Source organism: Fonsecaea nubica (genome assembly GCF_001646965.1).
Source record: "Fonsecaea nubica strain CBS 269.64 chromosome Unknown Scaff21, whole genome shotgun sequence".
NCBI classification, from domain to species: Eukaryota; Fungi; Ascomycota; class Eurotiomycetes; order Chaetothyriales; family Herpotrichiellaceae; genus Fonsecaea; species Fonsecaea nubica.
Genome location: NW_019173694.1, coordinates 122,437 through 136,945, shown reverse-complemented (window position 1 = coordinate 136,945; position 14,509 = coordinate 122,437). Strand labels below are relative to the sequence as shown.

At 52.1% G+C, this 14,509-nt stretch overlaps 6 protein-coding genes across 6 annotated transcripts; 1 reads left to right on the top strand and 5 right to left on the bottom strand.

Moving 5' to 3' along the window:
* Positions 1–1,250: 1,250 nt before the first annotated feature.
* Positions 1,251–2,924, top strand: AYO20_04145 (hypothetical protein; the record flags this gene model as incomplete). Its single annotated transcript, XM_022642444.1, has 1 exon — positions 1,251–2,924. One exon carries the CDS (start codon positions 1,251–1,253, stop codon positions 2,922–2,924), a length of 1,674 nt encoding a protein of 557 aa, XP_022501541.1.
* A 292-nt stretch (positions 2,925–3,216) lies between these two features.
* Positions 3,217–4,257, bottom strand: AYO20_04144 (hypothetical protein; the record flags this gene model as incomplete). Its single annotated transcript, XM_022642443.1, has 1 exon — positions 3,217–4,257. The coding sequence occupies one exon, from the start codon at positions 4,255–4,257 to the stop codon at positions 3,217–3,219; it is 1,041 nt and encodes a 346-aa protein (XP_022501540.1).
* Positions 4,258–4,893: 636 nt separating this feature from the next.
* Positions 4,894–6,063, bottom strand: AYO20_04143 (hypothetical protein; the record flags this gene model as incomplete). Its single annotated transcript, XM_022642442.1, has 4 exons — positions 4,894–5,202; positions 5,282–5,351; positions 5,411–5,967; positions 6,019–6,063. The coding sequence occupies 4 exons, from the start codon at positions 6,061–6,063 to the stop codon at positions 4,894–4,896; spliced, it is 981 nt and encodes a 326-aa protein (XP_022501539.1).
* Positions 6,064–7,775: 1,712 nt separating this feature from the next.
* AYO20_04142 (hypothetical protein) lies at positions 7,776–8,841 on the bottom strand (the record flags this gene model as incomplete). Its single annotated transcript, XM_022642441.1, has 2 exons — positions 7,776–8,568; positions 8,621–8,841. The coding sequence occupies 2 exons, from the start codon at positions 8,839–8,841 to the stop codon at positions 7,776–7,778; spliced, it is 1,014 nt and encodes a 337-aa protein (XP_022501538.1).
* A 277-nt stretch (positions 8,842–9,118) lies between these two features.
* Positions 9,119–11,558, bottom strand: AYO20_04141 (hypothetical protein; the record flags this gene model as incomplete). Its single annotated transcript, XM_022642440.1, has 4 exons — positions 9,119–10,846; positions 11,180–11,308; positions 11,365–11,432; positions 11,483–11,558. 4 exons carry the CDS (start codon positions 11,556–11,558, stop codon positions 9,119–9,121), a joined length of 2,001 nt encoding a protein of 666 aa, XP_022501537.1.
* Positions 11,559–12,751: 1,193 nt separating this feature from the next.
* On the bottom strand, positions 12,752–14,190 carry AYO20_04140 (hypothetical protein; the record flags this gene model as incomplete). The annotated part of the gene is made up of 2 exons (XM_022642439.1): positions 12,752–13,723; positions 13,774–14,190. The coding sequence occupies 2 exons, from the start codon at positions 14,188–14,190 to the stop codon at positions 12,752–12,754; spliced, it is 1,389 nt and encodes a 462-aa protein (XP_022501536.1).
* Positions 14,191–14,509: the final 319 nt, after the last annotated feature.

Here is a 14,509-nt window from a genome sequence, read left to right as displayed (position 1 = left end):
TGTTGCACAACAGCGACTCCTGGTTTACCCCATGCCCGGTGGATGTGGGCTTGGTCCACTGTTGGTGAGCTTGGTCCTTCAGACGTTCGCCACGCTCACGACTGAAGGTTGGAATGGATTCCTCCGATCTCTGGGCTACGTGAGGCCATGGACGATCTGTAAGGAATGCGTGCCCTCCGACTCAGCCTGCTTTTCGAGGTGGCAGTGCCATGGAAACGGTCGATCTCGACAAGTCAGGCCAGGTACGTAAGAAGAAGGGTTGCGTCAGCTTCTCAGCTCAGCACACTCTAGCGACGTCGTCTTCTGCCTATGCAACCCGCCAGATATGGATGTCAGGCTTTCCGCCGCTGTGACCTTTTCCGTACATACCACCTGCGAGTGGTGTGGCCGATGACTCAGCTCTGTTCACAGTGAGACTGACCATCCGATTATTGCTGTCGGGCACACGTCCTGTAACATGATTGCTGACTGCTTTCTTCCGCTGACCTCCTAGCGAGAGGAGGAGCGGAAACGCGCATGCCTGTGCCAAGAGGAATGAGAGGCTGATCTACGCCAAGCTCGGAGCGGACATACCGGACATATCTCTATCAAGTTCACCAATGACCCAGACTTGTCAGCCGTCAGGATACGCCATGCCACCAGATGCTTTCCCCCTCGAAAGCTTCTCTATCTGGCCCCCTCCCCGAGACAGATGGAGACCGAGACACCCGTTGTTGCGGGGTTGGACCACCCGGCCACCATTCTCTTTACCGAGTTCTTTGGAACATGCGCCCTTGTCCTCCCTCAGGCTTCCCTCCTCCTGCAAGGGGATGCCCTATCCCGCCAAGTCATTCCGGCGAGCCTTCTTCTTGCCTCGCCTGAGTCATGTTTTGTCATGTAACCTGGCGTGTCTGGCCCCTGTTCTGAGCGGAATGTTTGTCAGCACGGTCCTTTCACACCAACTAGTCTTGATGGAGTCGGCGAGAGAAGTGCGGGGAAGTGGAGCAACATGAGTATCCCCCCCCCGGATGGAGGCAAGGCTATACCACTGAGCAATAGGACACCCCCTGCCCCGGGTGATGGGATTTACTCCGCAATGGCTGTATTTATCCTCGGCTGTGACCGCTGTTGGGACGATTCAGTTAAATTCGGTGCTCCCAGGCGAGTCAGGTATCTGAAATCCACACATTTCTGCCATTATACGCAGGAGACTGACCCTGACTTTTGACGCTTCTGTCCAGGCATCTTTTTGCTACTGTAGAACAAGAATCATGGCAGCAGCCGATACGATCTCCACTGAGACGGCAGGTGACGCGGGTGTCGACTACGATGTGCTGGTGATCGGCGCAGGGTTTGGTGGCATCCGCATGCTGCACGAACTGGGCAAACGTGGCCTGTCCGCCAAAGCATTCGAAGCAGGATCCGGGGTCGGTGGCACGTGGTACTGGAACAGGTACCCTGGGGCCAGGACAGACAGCGAAAGCTGGGTGTATATCATCACCTTCTTGGAAGAGTTGGGCCTGGACTGGGACTGGAAGGAGCGCTTTCCCACCCAGCCCGAGGTGGAGGTTTATCTCAACCGAGTCACCGACCATCTCGGTCTCCGCAAGCAGATCGAATTCAACACAAAGGTCACGGCAGCTCATTGGGATGAGGCCAAGAACGTGTGGAGGGTCACAACATCAAAGGGCGACACATACACTTCCACCTACTTGGTGACCGCGACGGGGCCCCTCGCCACTCCACTGAAGCCTCCTTTCCCCGGGCTCGAATCGTTCAAGGGCGAATGGTACCAGACGGGGCTCTGGCCGAAACACAAAGTCGACTTCACGGGCAAACGTGTGGCTGTCGTGGGCACCGGCGCCACCGCGGTCCAGGTCATTCCCATTGTCGCGCACAACGCCAAATCTCTGACGGTCTTCCAACGCACGCCCAATTATGTGCTCCCATCGCGCAATTATCCACTTACCCAGGATCAGCAGGTCGCTCTGAGACGTGAATATGAAACGGTGGTGAACCGGGCCAGAAAGCAAAGTTTCGGGATGGACTTTGTCGACGCCACGCTCAAGTCCACCGATCTGGCGACCGAGGCCGAGATGCAGAGGGTGCTGGATTACGGCTGGGAAATTGGTGGATTTCGATTCATCTTCGAGACGTTTGCCGACATGCTGACCGATGCCAAATGTAACGAAATGGCAGCCGAGTTTGTCCGCAACAAGATTCGATCGATTGTCAAGGACAAAGAAACCGCGGAGCTGCTGTGTCCGCATTACACGATTCTGTCGAAGCGGCCTCCCCTTGGCCATTTCTACTACGAGACCTTCAACCGCGACAACGTGCACCTGGTTGATGTCAAGAACGACCCGATCCAGGAGATCACTCCAACTGGCCTGCGCACCGGCACAAAGGAGTTTGAATTCGACATGATCATCTTCGCCGTGGGCTTCGACGCCATCACCGGGACGCTGGCGCAGATCGACCTGCGCGGCAACCAGCACCAGCAGCTCGCGGAGCAGTTGAACAAGGACATGGCGACCGCCTACGGTATCACCACGCCGGGCTTCCCTAACCTGTTCATGGTGTCCGGGCCCCAGGCACCGTTTGCGAACATCCCAATCATCATCGACAACACCGTCGACTGGATCGGCAAGACGCTCTCCTTTATGCGGTCGCATGGCTACGAGCGGATCGAAACAAAGGAGGACTCGGCGAGGCACTGGACCGAGCAGGTGGAAGCCGTCTTCAACGCCACGGTCCTACCCGAGGGCGCAAAGGAAACCCGCTCGTGGTACGTCGGCGCGAATCTCGAGGGCAAGACGGTGCGGCCGTTGTTCTGGTTCGGTGGCGTTGCGCCCTATTTCGCCATCTGCGACAAGGAAATCAGCGACGGATATCCTGGGTTTGAGTTTTCGACCCCGGAGCAAACGGGTCGAGCCAGGCTTTAGATGGCAGGCGGTAACAATTGCCATCACTGGCAACGTGCAAAGAACGACGCTGTACCCGTGACAAAGTGTTCACTGGGAAATTTCACGATCCGAGGGACGATTGATGTCAGAAAGTTGGTCATGTATTACGCCAGAGCTAGTCATTATACGGAGAGGCGGGTTGGAAAGATCTCTGTCAATCTCGTATACCAGCTTTATATGAACTTTGTAGCATTGAAGACTTGTTGTCTGATTGAACAAATTGATTCTTCTCGTAATATTGGAGATATATGGCATTCTTTTCCCTGTTCTTTCAGAGGTCGCTTGCAGTGACTACGACCCCCGCCTTCTCCTGCCAGATGGCTTCGCGTGCTTGTTGCACATCGACGCCTCGTGTATGCAATACTGTGACCCAGTCTTGGAAAAACATGGATCCACTGTCAAAGAAGCACGGATCGTGGGTCTGTTGCTCGATGAACCGTTCCACGTCCGCGCGACACACTGCATTGTCGAACAGCCACAAAATCTGCGCCGGTGTGAATTTCAAGAACGACTGGATCAGATAGAAATTCTGCAGGTCACTACCCCATCCTTGCATATGCCTGATCCGAAGTTCCTGGACAGTCGGCTTGTGCAAATCACAATCCGAGTTACGGGAACTGTGGAAAAGATCGTCGTATGCTTGTGGAATGGATGAGACGGGACGAAGGAAAGGGTACTGTAGCGACAGATGGAACTTTTGTGCATCTTCGGGAATCCGCGAATACACCTCTCCGTCGGTAGGGCAGATTTCAGTGGCAAGCAATTGTTCGAGAAAACCGCGGAAATCCTCCAGCTCAAAGAGTTCGTCGTTCGACCAGGTCCGCAGAAGCTGCAGTCGCTCGGCGGTGGCTGTTGCGTCGGTGCGTGTGGTGCGATAAGGAAATTGGTGAAAGGCTTTGGCATAGCTCCACAGCCGATAGACCGCTCGACGTAGTCGACGAGCTTCGCGGCGGTCTAAGACTCGGCGGTTGACGCTGTCAGCTTCCAGCCACTTGAAGCCGGGGAACAGATCGAGGTAGCGCTGTGCCACGCGAGCAACAGCCGTGACTTGCGAGAGCAAGGCAAAAGATAGAGGCGGGGATCGCCGAGTATGCAGCATTTGATTGTTGTTCTGGGTCAAGAGTTGTATGATATCTTCGACTGGTCCGTCTGTTTCATCTATTGTGGTGAAGAAGAGTGCCAGCTTTTGCGATTTGGGGAGGACGTCGTAGAAATAGTGACAGGTCAGCGACAGGCTGATAATATCGGACACGGAGGAGAGGGATTCGAAAATGCGGACGAGAAGTTCTGGGGCGAGGTGATGTAGTGCCATGATTCTATGATTCTATGTCCAGATTGTCAGCACAAGCCCTGTGGACGACCGCAGGGTGGGAGTCACACACAGTGTCTGGTGGAAATCGAACTGTATATATGCGGACTGGGGCATACAAGGAGCAGCAGTGGTGCTGCTGCTGCTATCACTCTGATGGTCTCAACAAATTGAGACCCCAGCATTGGGGTTATCCAAGACAAGTCTCAACTGCGAGTACACATGCGAAGGAGAGGTGTCAAAGCGCCCAAACCCGCTCTGTCGTGGAGCGCGGCGAGCCTGCGTCGCTTCCATCATGGCGAAGACAGATGGAAGTACAACGCTTTCTCATTCCGTGCTCGATGGGTGAGGAGAGGAAAAAAGAAGAATCAAGGAACAGAGCGTTGCAAGGGAGGATGTTTATACGCAGGTTGGAGTCGACAACAAGAAAGCGGTCTGGGGCTTGGCGGTCACGATCTAGGATGAGCCCGATGAGTCAAGACAAGGCTGGACCTTAGAAACAACATCTTTCCTTCTCCCCCTCACTTGTGGGCACACAGTACTTTTATTCTACAGTACAAGATGCTATGATGCTTGGATGTCCCAACATGTCTTTCTGGCCAGTATAGCTAGCTAGCCAATACTTTGACTTCCCAGGCTCTACAAATGGTAGGGGAACTCTGTTCCCTCAACCTCCTTATACAGGGTCTCCATGGCATCGACAACCTCACCTGGCAGGGGCCCTTGCTCAATCATGTCAATGTTGGAATTCAGCTGAGCGACGCTGGAGGCAGCAATAATCACCGCGTCCCCAAACTCTTGTTTGAGCGTGCTGTGGTACACGGTCCACCTCAATGCTGCAGCGTGGCCGTTGATGCCGTGTTTGGTCACAAGGTTGATGGCACGGTCTGTGGCGGCTTCGATGTTGGGTTTCAGATACACAGATGCGTAGACTTTACCAGCCCAAGTCTATAATACCCGGTCAGTCGGAACAAATCCATCCGACAATCCATTCACGGTGATAGCCATGAAACAGAGAAAAACTTACCGACGAGTCATATCGGGCGCCAGGTTGCACATGCTTGTGATTTCCTGCGAAAAATCCACCGGCTGCCGGACTGGGCTGAATATTAGTTCTGAACATCTCGGCGCTGTAGGCCATTAGGGAGAAGCGCACCTCCAAGCATAGAAGGCGATACCGTGCTTTCGCAAGACCGGGAAGAGTTCCTTCTCCCCGCTTCTGATGATCGGATTGTACTGTCCCTGGTACACGCTCGGCTTGACGAAACCCTTTTCTTCACAAATATGGACGACCTTGTCCACCTCCTCCGCTGTGTAATTAGACAAACCGAAGCGTTCGAATTTCCCTTGTGTATATGCTTCGTTGACAGCCGCGAGCGCCTCCTCGAAAGGTGTGGTCCTGTCCGGCATGTGCAGGTACTCGATATCAATCTTAGGTATCTTCAGCAATGACAACGACGCGGCGATGTTTTCCTTGATGTTTTCCTTCGAGTGGCTGCCCGGTGTCAGGGACAAAACCTTGGTGGCGATTGAGAATCGCGTCCCCGCCTCGACAGCGCCCAGTCTCTCCTCGGACGAGCCATGGGCCTCTGGCGAGTAGGAACGGGCAGTATCAATTTGACGTCCGCCACGCTCGTAGAATGCATCGAGGTAAGCGTTCACCTCATTCGGTGCATCGTAACGGACAGTTTTGTCCCGGGAGCTATCTCCAACCTAGTCATATTCAATGAGCATATGATCCAAACCTTCCCTTGGTGTTCTTACATTGGCTGTTCCTAGGACGATCGTCAACGGTGACTTGATTGGCATTCTGTTAGCCGCTTTCACTCTAGCTTGCTCAGGGGGAAAAGGGAAAGGCGATAGCGCAAAGATGCTTGTTTTGGGGAAGTTGTATAATCTATGCTTGAGCTCAAAAGACCACTCTTCAGATTATCAAGAAGATTGCACGTGTGTTACTCCCGGATGCTGTACCGCCATGGTTATATACATGGAGGCTGTCGCTGCCCCTCCTTCACCTATTCTTGAGCCGTCGGGGGAAACCTGCTTAACAATCACTCGTCAATGATGGCGTACGTACGGTAGCGATCTGAACCATCAGAAACACGCCGTCAAATTAGTCAAACTTACTGAACAATAGGCATATGTAGGTATCCCAGGTTTGCCTGCGTGGCCCCCACTCGAGATCATGGCCGAATCGGGCTAGCCGCTTTCCTGATTCGATTACTATCCTCGAGTCTAGCCCTCCACCCCCCTCCGTTTGTGGAATCGCTTACCTCAGTATTCCCAATTTCCGTGATTTGGTCCGCTGACGTCCGGTCGCCAGCAGCCATAACTCTTGACCCGAGCCCGACCTCACCAACGTCATGGTAATAAAGCCATTTCCGAACCTCTTTGCACCATTTTAAAAAAATTCCGGCCAAAAAGGGCGGATTTAACCGGCACCGAAGTTACTGTAGAGTTCAAACACAGAGACTAAAGGATACTTCATTCACCGGTTGACATGGTTGTACTTTATCTAAAGAGGTCTCGAATACATTTACTTGTCGGTATCAATCAAGAGACAATGACAGTCTTCGATAGAGAAACTGCCAAGGAATATAAACTGACATTTCTCAAATAGTGAGTCGGTACAACTCAAATTGACCACTACATCAAGATGATCCATGGACAGTCGACACCTTGACTCGGTCAAACGAGATGTCAGAATACACCTCGACCTCTGCCCGCAAATGGTGCTTCCGACAGAAAATCTCCTCGGAAGTGCACTCAATGATGAAGTCGCTTGGCAGAATCCAATCGTGGGAGAACTGGTCTGCTCAGGCTGGGTAGGCGTAACTAGGTATCACTCGGTCTGTTGAGGCTGCTGGCTCGATCCGTGCTCTTGGGGATCGTCTGCATTTGGAAACCATCGCATTTGGCTTGATGGAGAAATTCATGTCTTACAATAATCTTGTGGGCGGCTCTCACGCTCCCTGAACCCAAAATGAATGGCTTCCAAAAGGCATCACCAGCGCCAATTTTTGCCTGGGCTGGTAGCCCTTGTGAGATCGTACATCAACTCCCGAGTCGCCTTCTTCCGTTTAGTCGTGTAGTAGTGAGGGAGTTCTCTTGTAGGAGGGACATACATAGTCTCGACGCCCCTAGCGCCCGACAATACTGTGGCCAAGGACGACAAGGAGTGCATGTTTGTGATTGCACACTTCTGACAGAAGTTTGACTCGCCAAACGAAGAGCAATTTTGAATTTTTGTGGTAGTTTGTGGCGACCGGAAGAGTGCTTTTGGCGCATCGTGAGATTTCAAAAATGGCCGGGAATACTCATGGTAGTCGAGAGAGCTCTGAGCCCGGATACATGGGGACTGTACTGTGATATGTTCGCTGAGTCCGTCCATATTATCCACATCCTGTCGATCTGGTCCTTCTGCAAGGGTGCCAGTGATGATGCCAGAGAAGGTACTGTGGGAGGTCTGAGGCGAGCTTATCTTGTCGCCGGTATGTTGTCAAAGTCGCAAACTCTCTCACTCAGCCAAACAGCTTCGCGTTGTCGAGTGCAGATCTCTTTCTCTTCGCTCCTGTATTCAGACTTAGGGTTTTCTTCTTGACAGCCAGCTCTTCCGCACCACCTCTTCGACTCGCGTATCTGTTGGCCCTGCGCATCCTCGTCTCGGCCCGCAGAGCATTAGGGCTCACGAACTGTTTATTTTCGAATATTACCGGACCACCAAAGCTGCCTTCCTGGATGACGACCGGTGTGAGGACAAAACGAGGTCCGATCTCAACCAGAGAGACGTCATCTCCTTGGACACGCTCCTTGTCGACCTTGTCTGGTGCGGACTCACGGATCTCGTACACACGAATCCAAATCTTTCCGTCGAGCCCGTAAATACCAATGACACGGTCAACGAATGGTTTCATGCCGCGGATACCCTTTGGGGGAACACAGAAGACACCACGAAACATCTCCCGTAACAGCGAGCGATACTCCTGGCCCGGGATCTCTTCATCGAAACTCTTGTCAAAGACAACGATGCCTCGCCCACCTTTTAAGCAATTTCCTCCAAAGCCGAGCTCAGCCATTGTGTGTAAATTGGTAACGCTGAATTTGACAGTGGGTCCGTTGGGCGCACGCGCGAGCCACAGATACAAGTCTTGACCATGTTTCCGTGCTTCCAAGAAGAAGACGTAATTGCAGGAATGGAGATCTGCCAGGCCGTTGAGGGCGGAGTTGTAGTTGTTGGACGATTTAGTATCGAGTTTTGTATCTTTGTACGTGTGAGGAAGCAAGGAATGTAGATCATTGAGAAGATGTCGGTGTCTACGCACGTTAGCGACAAGCCATAGAAAGAACGTGAGCTGCCGGAACATACCTGTATGAGACGCCACGAGAAGTGAGCATCAGGACCCGATTCCGGATCTCGCGAGGCAGTTGAGAGAGTTCGTTGACATTTTTCTTGCCTGGGACACTTTCTTCTCCGCTCGAGGATTCAGCGCGCAGGGTTGCGCTACTTCCTGCGGATGAGACTGAGCCACTTTCATCGGAGTCAGAGGCGTCGCCTGACCGCAGTGCTGATTTGTATGCAGACGCCATGACAAAAGAGCGAAGCGTTAGAGGGAGTAGGAAACCGCCCAGGACTGTGGACGTGGAAATCTTTTGGTGAGAAATAAATATTTGCGGGGGAAAAAATGTTCGCCAGACAAGTTGGAGACTGCGACCAGTGGATGCGGTCAGCCTGCGGACCCGTCGAGCCGTCACCTCTCTCACAATCATGGTAATTTCACAGCAACCAAGAAATCATCTATGACGAGAGTCGTCGAATGTGTTCTGTTGTAATTGTATGGTATTTATTGCTTGGTCGCCTCCAATCTCAGCTGGAAATCTTGGGGACAGGCCATGCTACATGCCAGCGATCGCGATCACCGACTGGCGGAATTTCCACCTTCAGACTCGAGATGCCGCCGCCTGTGGTACTTTTGCCCGTGGCTTGTAGAGCTTTGCTCAGTGAAGCTATCGCAATCGCCGTGCCTATACATGACTTCATAGAGTTTCGCACGTCTTGTGTCCATTCACCATCTACTATCGGCGCGACTGCTTTGACTCTCCCTGCTGCCCCAGTTCCAGATTTGGGATCCGCGACTCGGGGAGGCGTGGACTCCCAGCCGTTCCTCAAAACTTCTTCCCATGCTTTTCTTGCGGTCTGTACCAAATTGGTTGCCTGATCGAGGACAGACGCATCAGGTAGATCCTGTAACGAGCAGGACTGCTGAGCCACATCAAAGTCGACGGGTTCGGGGATGGAGAGGTTGAGAAACGGTCGCATCCTCAGCTCGTACCGTAAGCGGTCTGATGCGTACGCGGGTGAAGGCTTGTGAAGGTGACCATGGCGTTGGATAATGACGAAGACGCGGTGCAGAGCTTTTGCGAGAGCCTCTGTGGCCTTGAGCCAAGTGAAATGGTGGTACAATCGCTTCAGAGTAACCTGTACCTCATCTCGCCGGCGTGCATCCAGCTGTCGACTCGAGGACACAAAGAAGCTGATTCTTTCGAGGTGAGAGAGGTGCGATTTGGATAGAAAGGAGAGATACCAGTACATCTCGGTAAATTCGTGCGGAGCATACACGGAAAGTTCAAATCCCATCTGAAGGATGGTGCGAAGTTGTATCAGCTTGTAGTGATATACCCAACTGCTGAAGGAGTATGAAAAGGTGGGTTGCTCGCCATTGGGGTAAGGAACGGGCTGCTCACCCAGGACCGATTGTATAAACGCGTCCAGGTCCTCGGCCTCCGCTTGAATCTGATCCCACTCCAGGGCTGCGTGGCACATTGAGCGCCTTACCCGACAGCGGTTCAGACAATATGTCCTAAAAAAATTCAGGAATGACTGTCCGCAGCGATTCAGGAAAAGATCCACTTTAGCGAGGAGATCAATCTGCTGGTCCTCTGGAATGTCTTCAATTTCGCTGTTGCTGCTCCCAAAAGACAGAGCGGTAGGAAGTGCAAGGGAGTGAATGTCCTCACTGACGAAGTCGTTGATGGCATATCGCCCCAGCACCGCGTTGTCAATGTTCAAGAAGGACTGTAGGAGGGCTCGAGCATACACCGCAGGTTGCGACGTCTGCGCCATGAACATCTGATAAGCAACGAGGAGGTCACTGCTGGACGTTATGTCAAGCAACTGAAATGCCGTGATAATGTCCGTAAGGAGCTGACGGAAGAAAGAAAAGGCTCTCTCCTTCTCAATAACTATCATCGGTCTTGGAGGCACACTGCTTGCCAGACCCCGTTGCAATTTCAAAGTGAAAGAAACAGTTGGCGTTGGGCGCCCGAGAATGGATGTCTCTTCAATTGCCTTGATCAGAGCCAGAGTTTTTTCCAGAGTTGAGTTGGTAGGTCGTTCGAGGAGCTCGCAACTGTGCAGTAGCCGCAGGAAAGCAGATCGTCCATCCACCCTGTCTGTCAATGCTCCTTTCAAGGGCTGCGGGAGGTTGCTATTTTGTATAAAGGCACGTGCATCCTGCAACGAGTCCATTACCTCTCCAACGGAGAAGTCATGTAGAAGAGGCCGGTTGTATATCTGTGGTGCAAAGTCCTCCTCCTACACATTGTCAGCTGTGGAACAAGATCGGCTATTCCTGCGGACCCTACCTCGTAAAAATGCTGGCTCGCCACCATTGAGAGAACTAGGTCACAAGATTTGATCAAGCCAACACAATAGGCCTGAAACACGGCATGTAGCAGTGAAGGCACATCTTTGGTACTGGGACGATCTCTCCAAAAGCAAACGTCAGAGAATTGTTTTGGTTGGGGCCAGAGGAGTCGTTCAATGTGTATGGATGTAAAGAGAGTCTGGGACAGAGGGTATCCCATATGCCATGCCACCTGTCGGAAGTCACACCATCGTTCCATACCTCAAGACAGAATTGCTTACCTCGCGATACATCAACTGATCCATCAACCATATTATCTCCTCCGCGGATACGCTCCTGGCAGGGTCGAACTCCTCATCGCTTTCCGCGTCGAAGGCGGTACACCCACTGTCCATCTTCGGATCACCGATCTGGGCGCCTGATCAGAGTCATGCCTACTTCGGACCTTAGAGAAGGGAAGACAAACCTCCAAGGCGCTGACGGCCTCATATAGTGTGAAGTGCTCATCTTTGACTAGCTTGCCCGCGGCTAGTTCTATGTACCGATCAGTCCACGTTGGAGACAAAGAGAAGCTCAAGACTGACTCGATGCAGCACGGCAGAACTCTCTCGTTATTTCAGTTATCTGGACATTGGGGTGAACAAGTTGGGATTGAACCATGACAGCCGCTCCCTTCTAGTGGAATGGGAGAAGAGTAACAACGATGTGCCCACTGCCCATCAGTCGACAGACCTTCCTGTAGCAGCGCCAGTTGACTGCGAAAATTTACGCGATACTGCGCGGAATGAGGCCGGGCAAGATCGAAGTAATGGCGAGACAATCAACGTGTAGTCATCAGTTGTGCAGAGGGGCATTTAGAGTGCGAAGGTCAAGGTCGTGTGGATGCGAAGTTGAAAAGATTATGACACGGGGATTTTTTTTACAGGCTTTGGGAAATGTCATGTGCACATCTGCGGGCACGCTTCCAGCTTCACCGTGAAGTCTTTGGTGTAATATGTACAAGTCTGATTTTTTTGGCTCCTCTCAGAAAGTTTCCTTTTCCCATTGATGCGTGCTGGACGCTGATTTCTCCTTCTATTTTGCCTCCCCAGTAGCATGTTCGGCCATAGCACCCGCATTCGCAGCACTCAGACTCTGATTTTCGCCTTGTTTGCCGTTCTTCTCGGTGTCAGTCGGAAACGGGTTTGGTCGAGTTCAGGGCGTGAGCTCACCTGCCACTTTGCGAATCTCAAGTCCATCTCTCCTCTTTTCTCAGCTTGAAGTCTAGGTCCTTCTTTCAACGATCTGCGGACGACTCGGGCGGCAACGGCGAGATATCGGTTGTAACTGGTAACGTTAGTCGGACCCAGGCAGAAAAGGGATGAGAAACTCGGCATACGTGAGACCGGCAGCCTTCCATTCGAAAGCCATGGTGATGATTGACTGGGGGGCGAGTGTTTGAGAAGAACTGAAGCTCTGTGTTGGTATCAATGGGGGAGAGGAAACTGCGCAGCGAGGGCAAAGGGAAGCTCCGAGCTCTTGCCAAGGATTCCTCCCGGAACAACGTTGATGCGACGATCAGCCTCGTGCCCTATCAGCCTTGTCCTCCCGTTTTCTTTTTTTGGTGACCTGCCACCCTGCATTCGGCGTGGCTATTGATTACTACCTAAGTGGATGGACTTGACTTGGTTTCCAACGATGGCTCTCCTTTAGTAGTATTGGCTAGACTAAAAGCTAGTACGGTTTCTGTAAGCGGTGGACCGAGAATCTCAGGGTAGAGCACAAATACAACGAGAAGACCATCGGTAAACCTCAGAGCTTGTTTGGGGTCCCTGGTCATTCTGCCAACATGATGATTTTTCATCAGTGAGAAGTCATATGTCTCGAAGCATGGCGACGGAGGCATCTATCCGGTGGATCTCCGTCATGAACCAACACTCCTTCTGTCGCCATCGCAGCAACAATTGCAATTCCCCCGGCGACAGAATTTCCTCTTCGCTTCCTTGGACGTCACTCCGTTCAACCTTGCTCAGAGTCGACGCGAGCTTCTCTCGTTCCAGCCGCAGGCGCTCGTACAATCTTGACATGGCTTTGTACAACTTGTCTAAGAAGAGCTTCTGCACTCTTTCAGGGTCGTAGAAGTAGAGGAATGTTGTGCTTTTGGGTTGTCTTTGAGGGTCTCGAGGTACTTCTTGGAGCTCGAGGAGACCTTTCATCTGCAGTTGTGCCAGCGATTTCCGAAGCTCTTTCGCATTCAGAAGACCAATGTCCTGCATTGTTCGCTCATCAAGCTTACCCTTATCAGCCAGCATGCGGACAATCCGGAGCGCTGGTTCGCTCACGCTCTCGTTGATAAGCCGTAGCATCTCCTTATCCCACAGAAAACTGGTGAGTTTGCTCTTGTCCACTATCCAAGATTTGGCGGCAGAATCTCTCAAGATAAATTCAAAAGGTCCTTCTGCCAACACACCTAGCTGGTATTCAATGAATTGATGATCGGTACTCGTCCCGTTGACTCTGTTCTCATGATGGCCATTCTGAAGTTTTTCCCCAGCGTGCCAACCATTTTCATTGCTGTCCCCATTGCTCATTGCTGGTCGACCTTCGGAAGAGATAGAGATTGAGCGGCTTATCTGGGGGATGTCCAGTCTCTGCAACGATTCTCCAGGAATGTCCGACAGTCGTAGTTTCAAGGGTCGTGTGTCGAGGTCTTCTAGCTGTAAACATGCTGCTCGAGCAACTTCTGCCGTGCGTCGGCCGAAAATCTTTTCTGCATTTTCTGCTACCCTTTCATTGCGAATGTGAAGAACCAAATTCGAATAATCGATCGAGAGTAAGATACCGGCCTGCCCTCAATTAGTGGTGAACGTAGCAGAAAGCGCTAATAAGTCAATACCCGGCTAGAGCTCGCCTCAAGCTCGTGCAGAACCTGTGGCCAAGAAACTTTTCCATCGAGACGCTGCCCGAGCTCGGCGTCGACCCTTGCATCGCCCTCAGCCTTGATTTTCTTCGCAGTTCCTTGCTGGAGCATGCCATGACCACGTAAGTAGCGTTCCGCATCCAGACGAGAATCAAAAGGTGCGTGGAAATGTGCCTCGCGGGGCGTAAGAATAAAGTTTGAAGTGATCAGCTGCTTTAGTAGAGCTCGAAAACGACCCTTATCCATCAACTTTGACGAGTCCGCATCTCCCAAGACGTGTGCTTCTAGCTCACAGGCGGTAGCAAACCCCAGTGCAGCCAGATGTTCCATGATATCAGCACTTGCAGATCCGAACCTCCACTCAACAAGTTCAATGAGTCTACCAGTACGCATGATGTTGTATGCGTTGTTAGTGTTCGCCTGATAGGTCGACAACCCCTCTGGAGAGGTGTGGTGATAGATGAGTCGTAACTGTACTAAGCTTGCTATGCCGGCTTTGACGTGGCGAAGGGGAAGACGACATTTTTGAGCGATCTGGTTGACAGAAAGACGACCTACTTGAGCCACTTGTCGAAAGATTTGCTGACATTGACATCAGTATCTTCACTCGACAGACTAGACAAGGGAGTAAATTCCTCACAGCAAGAAATGTGCCATAGGCATCTTCAACGATGCTGCAGCAGAGCTGCGAGAAATCCTACCACAACTCAGC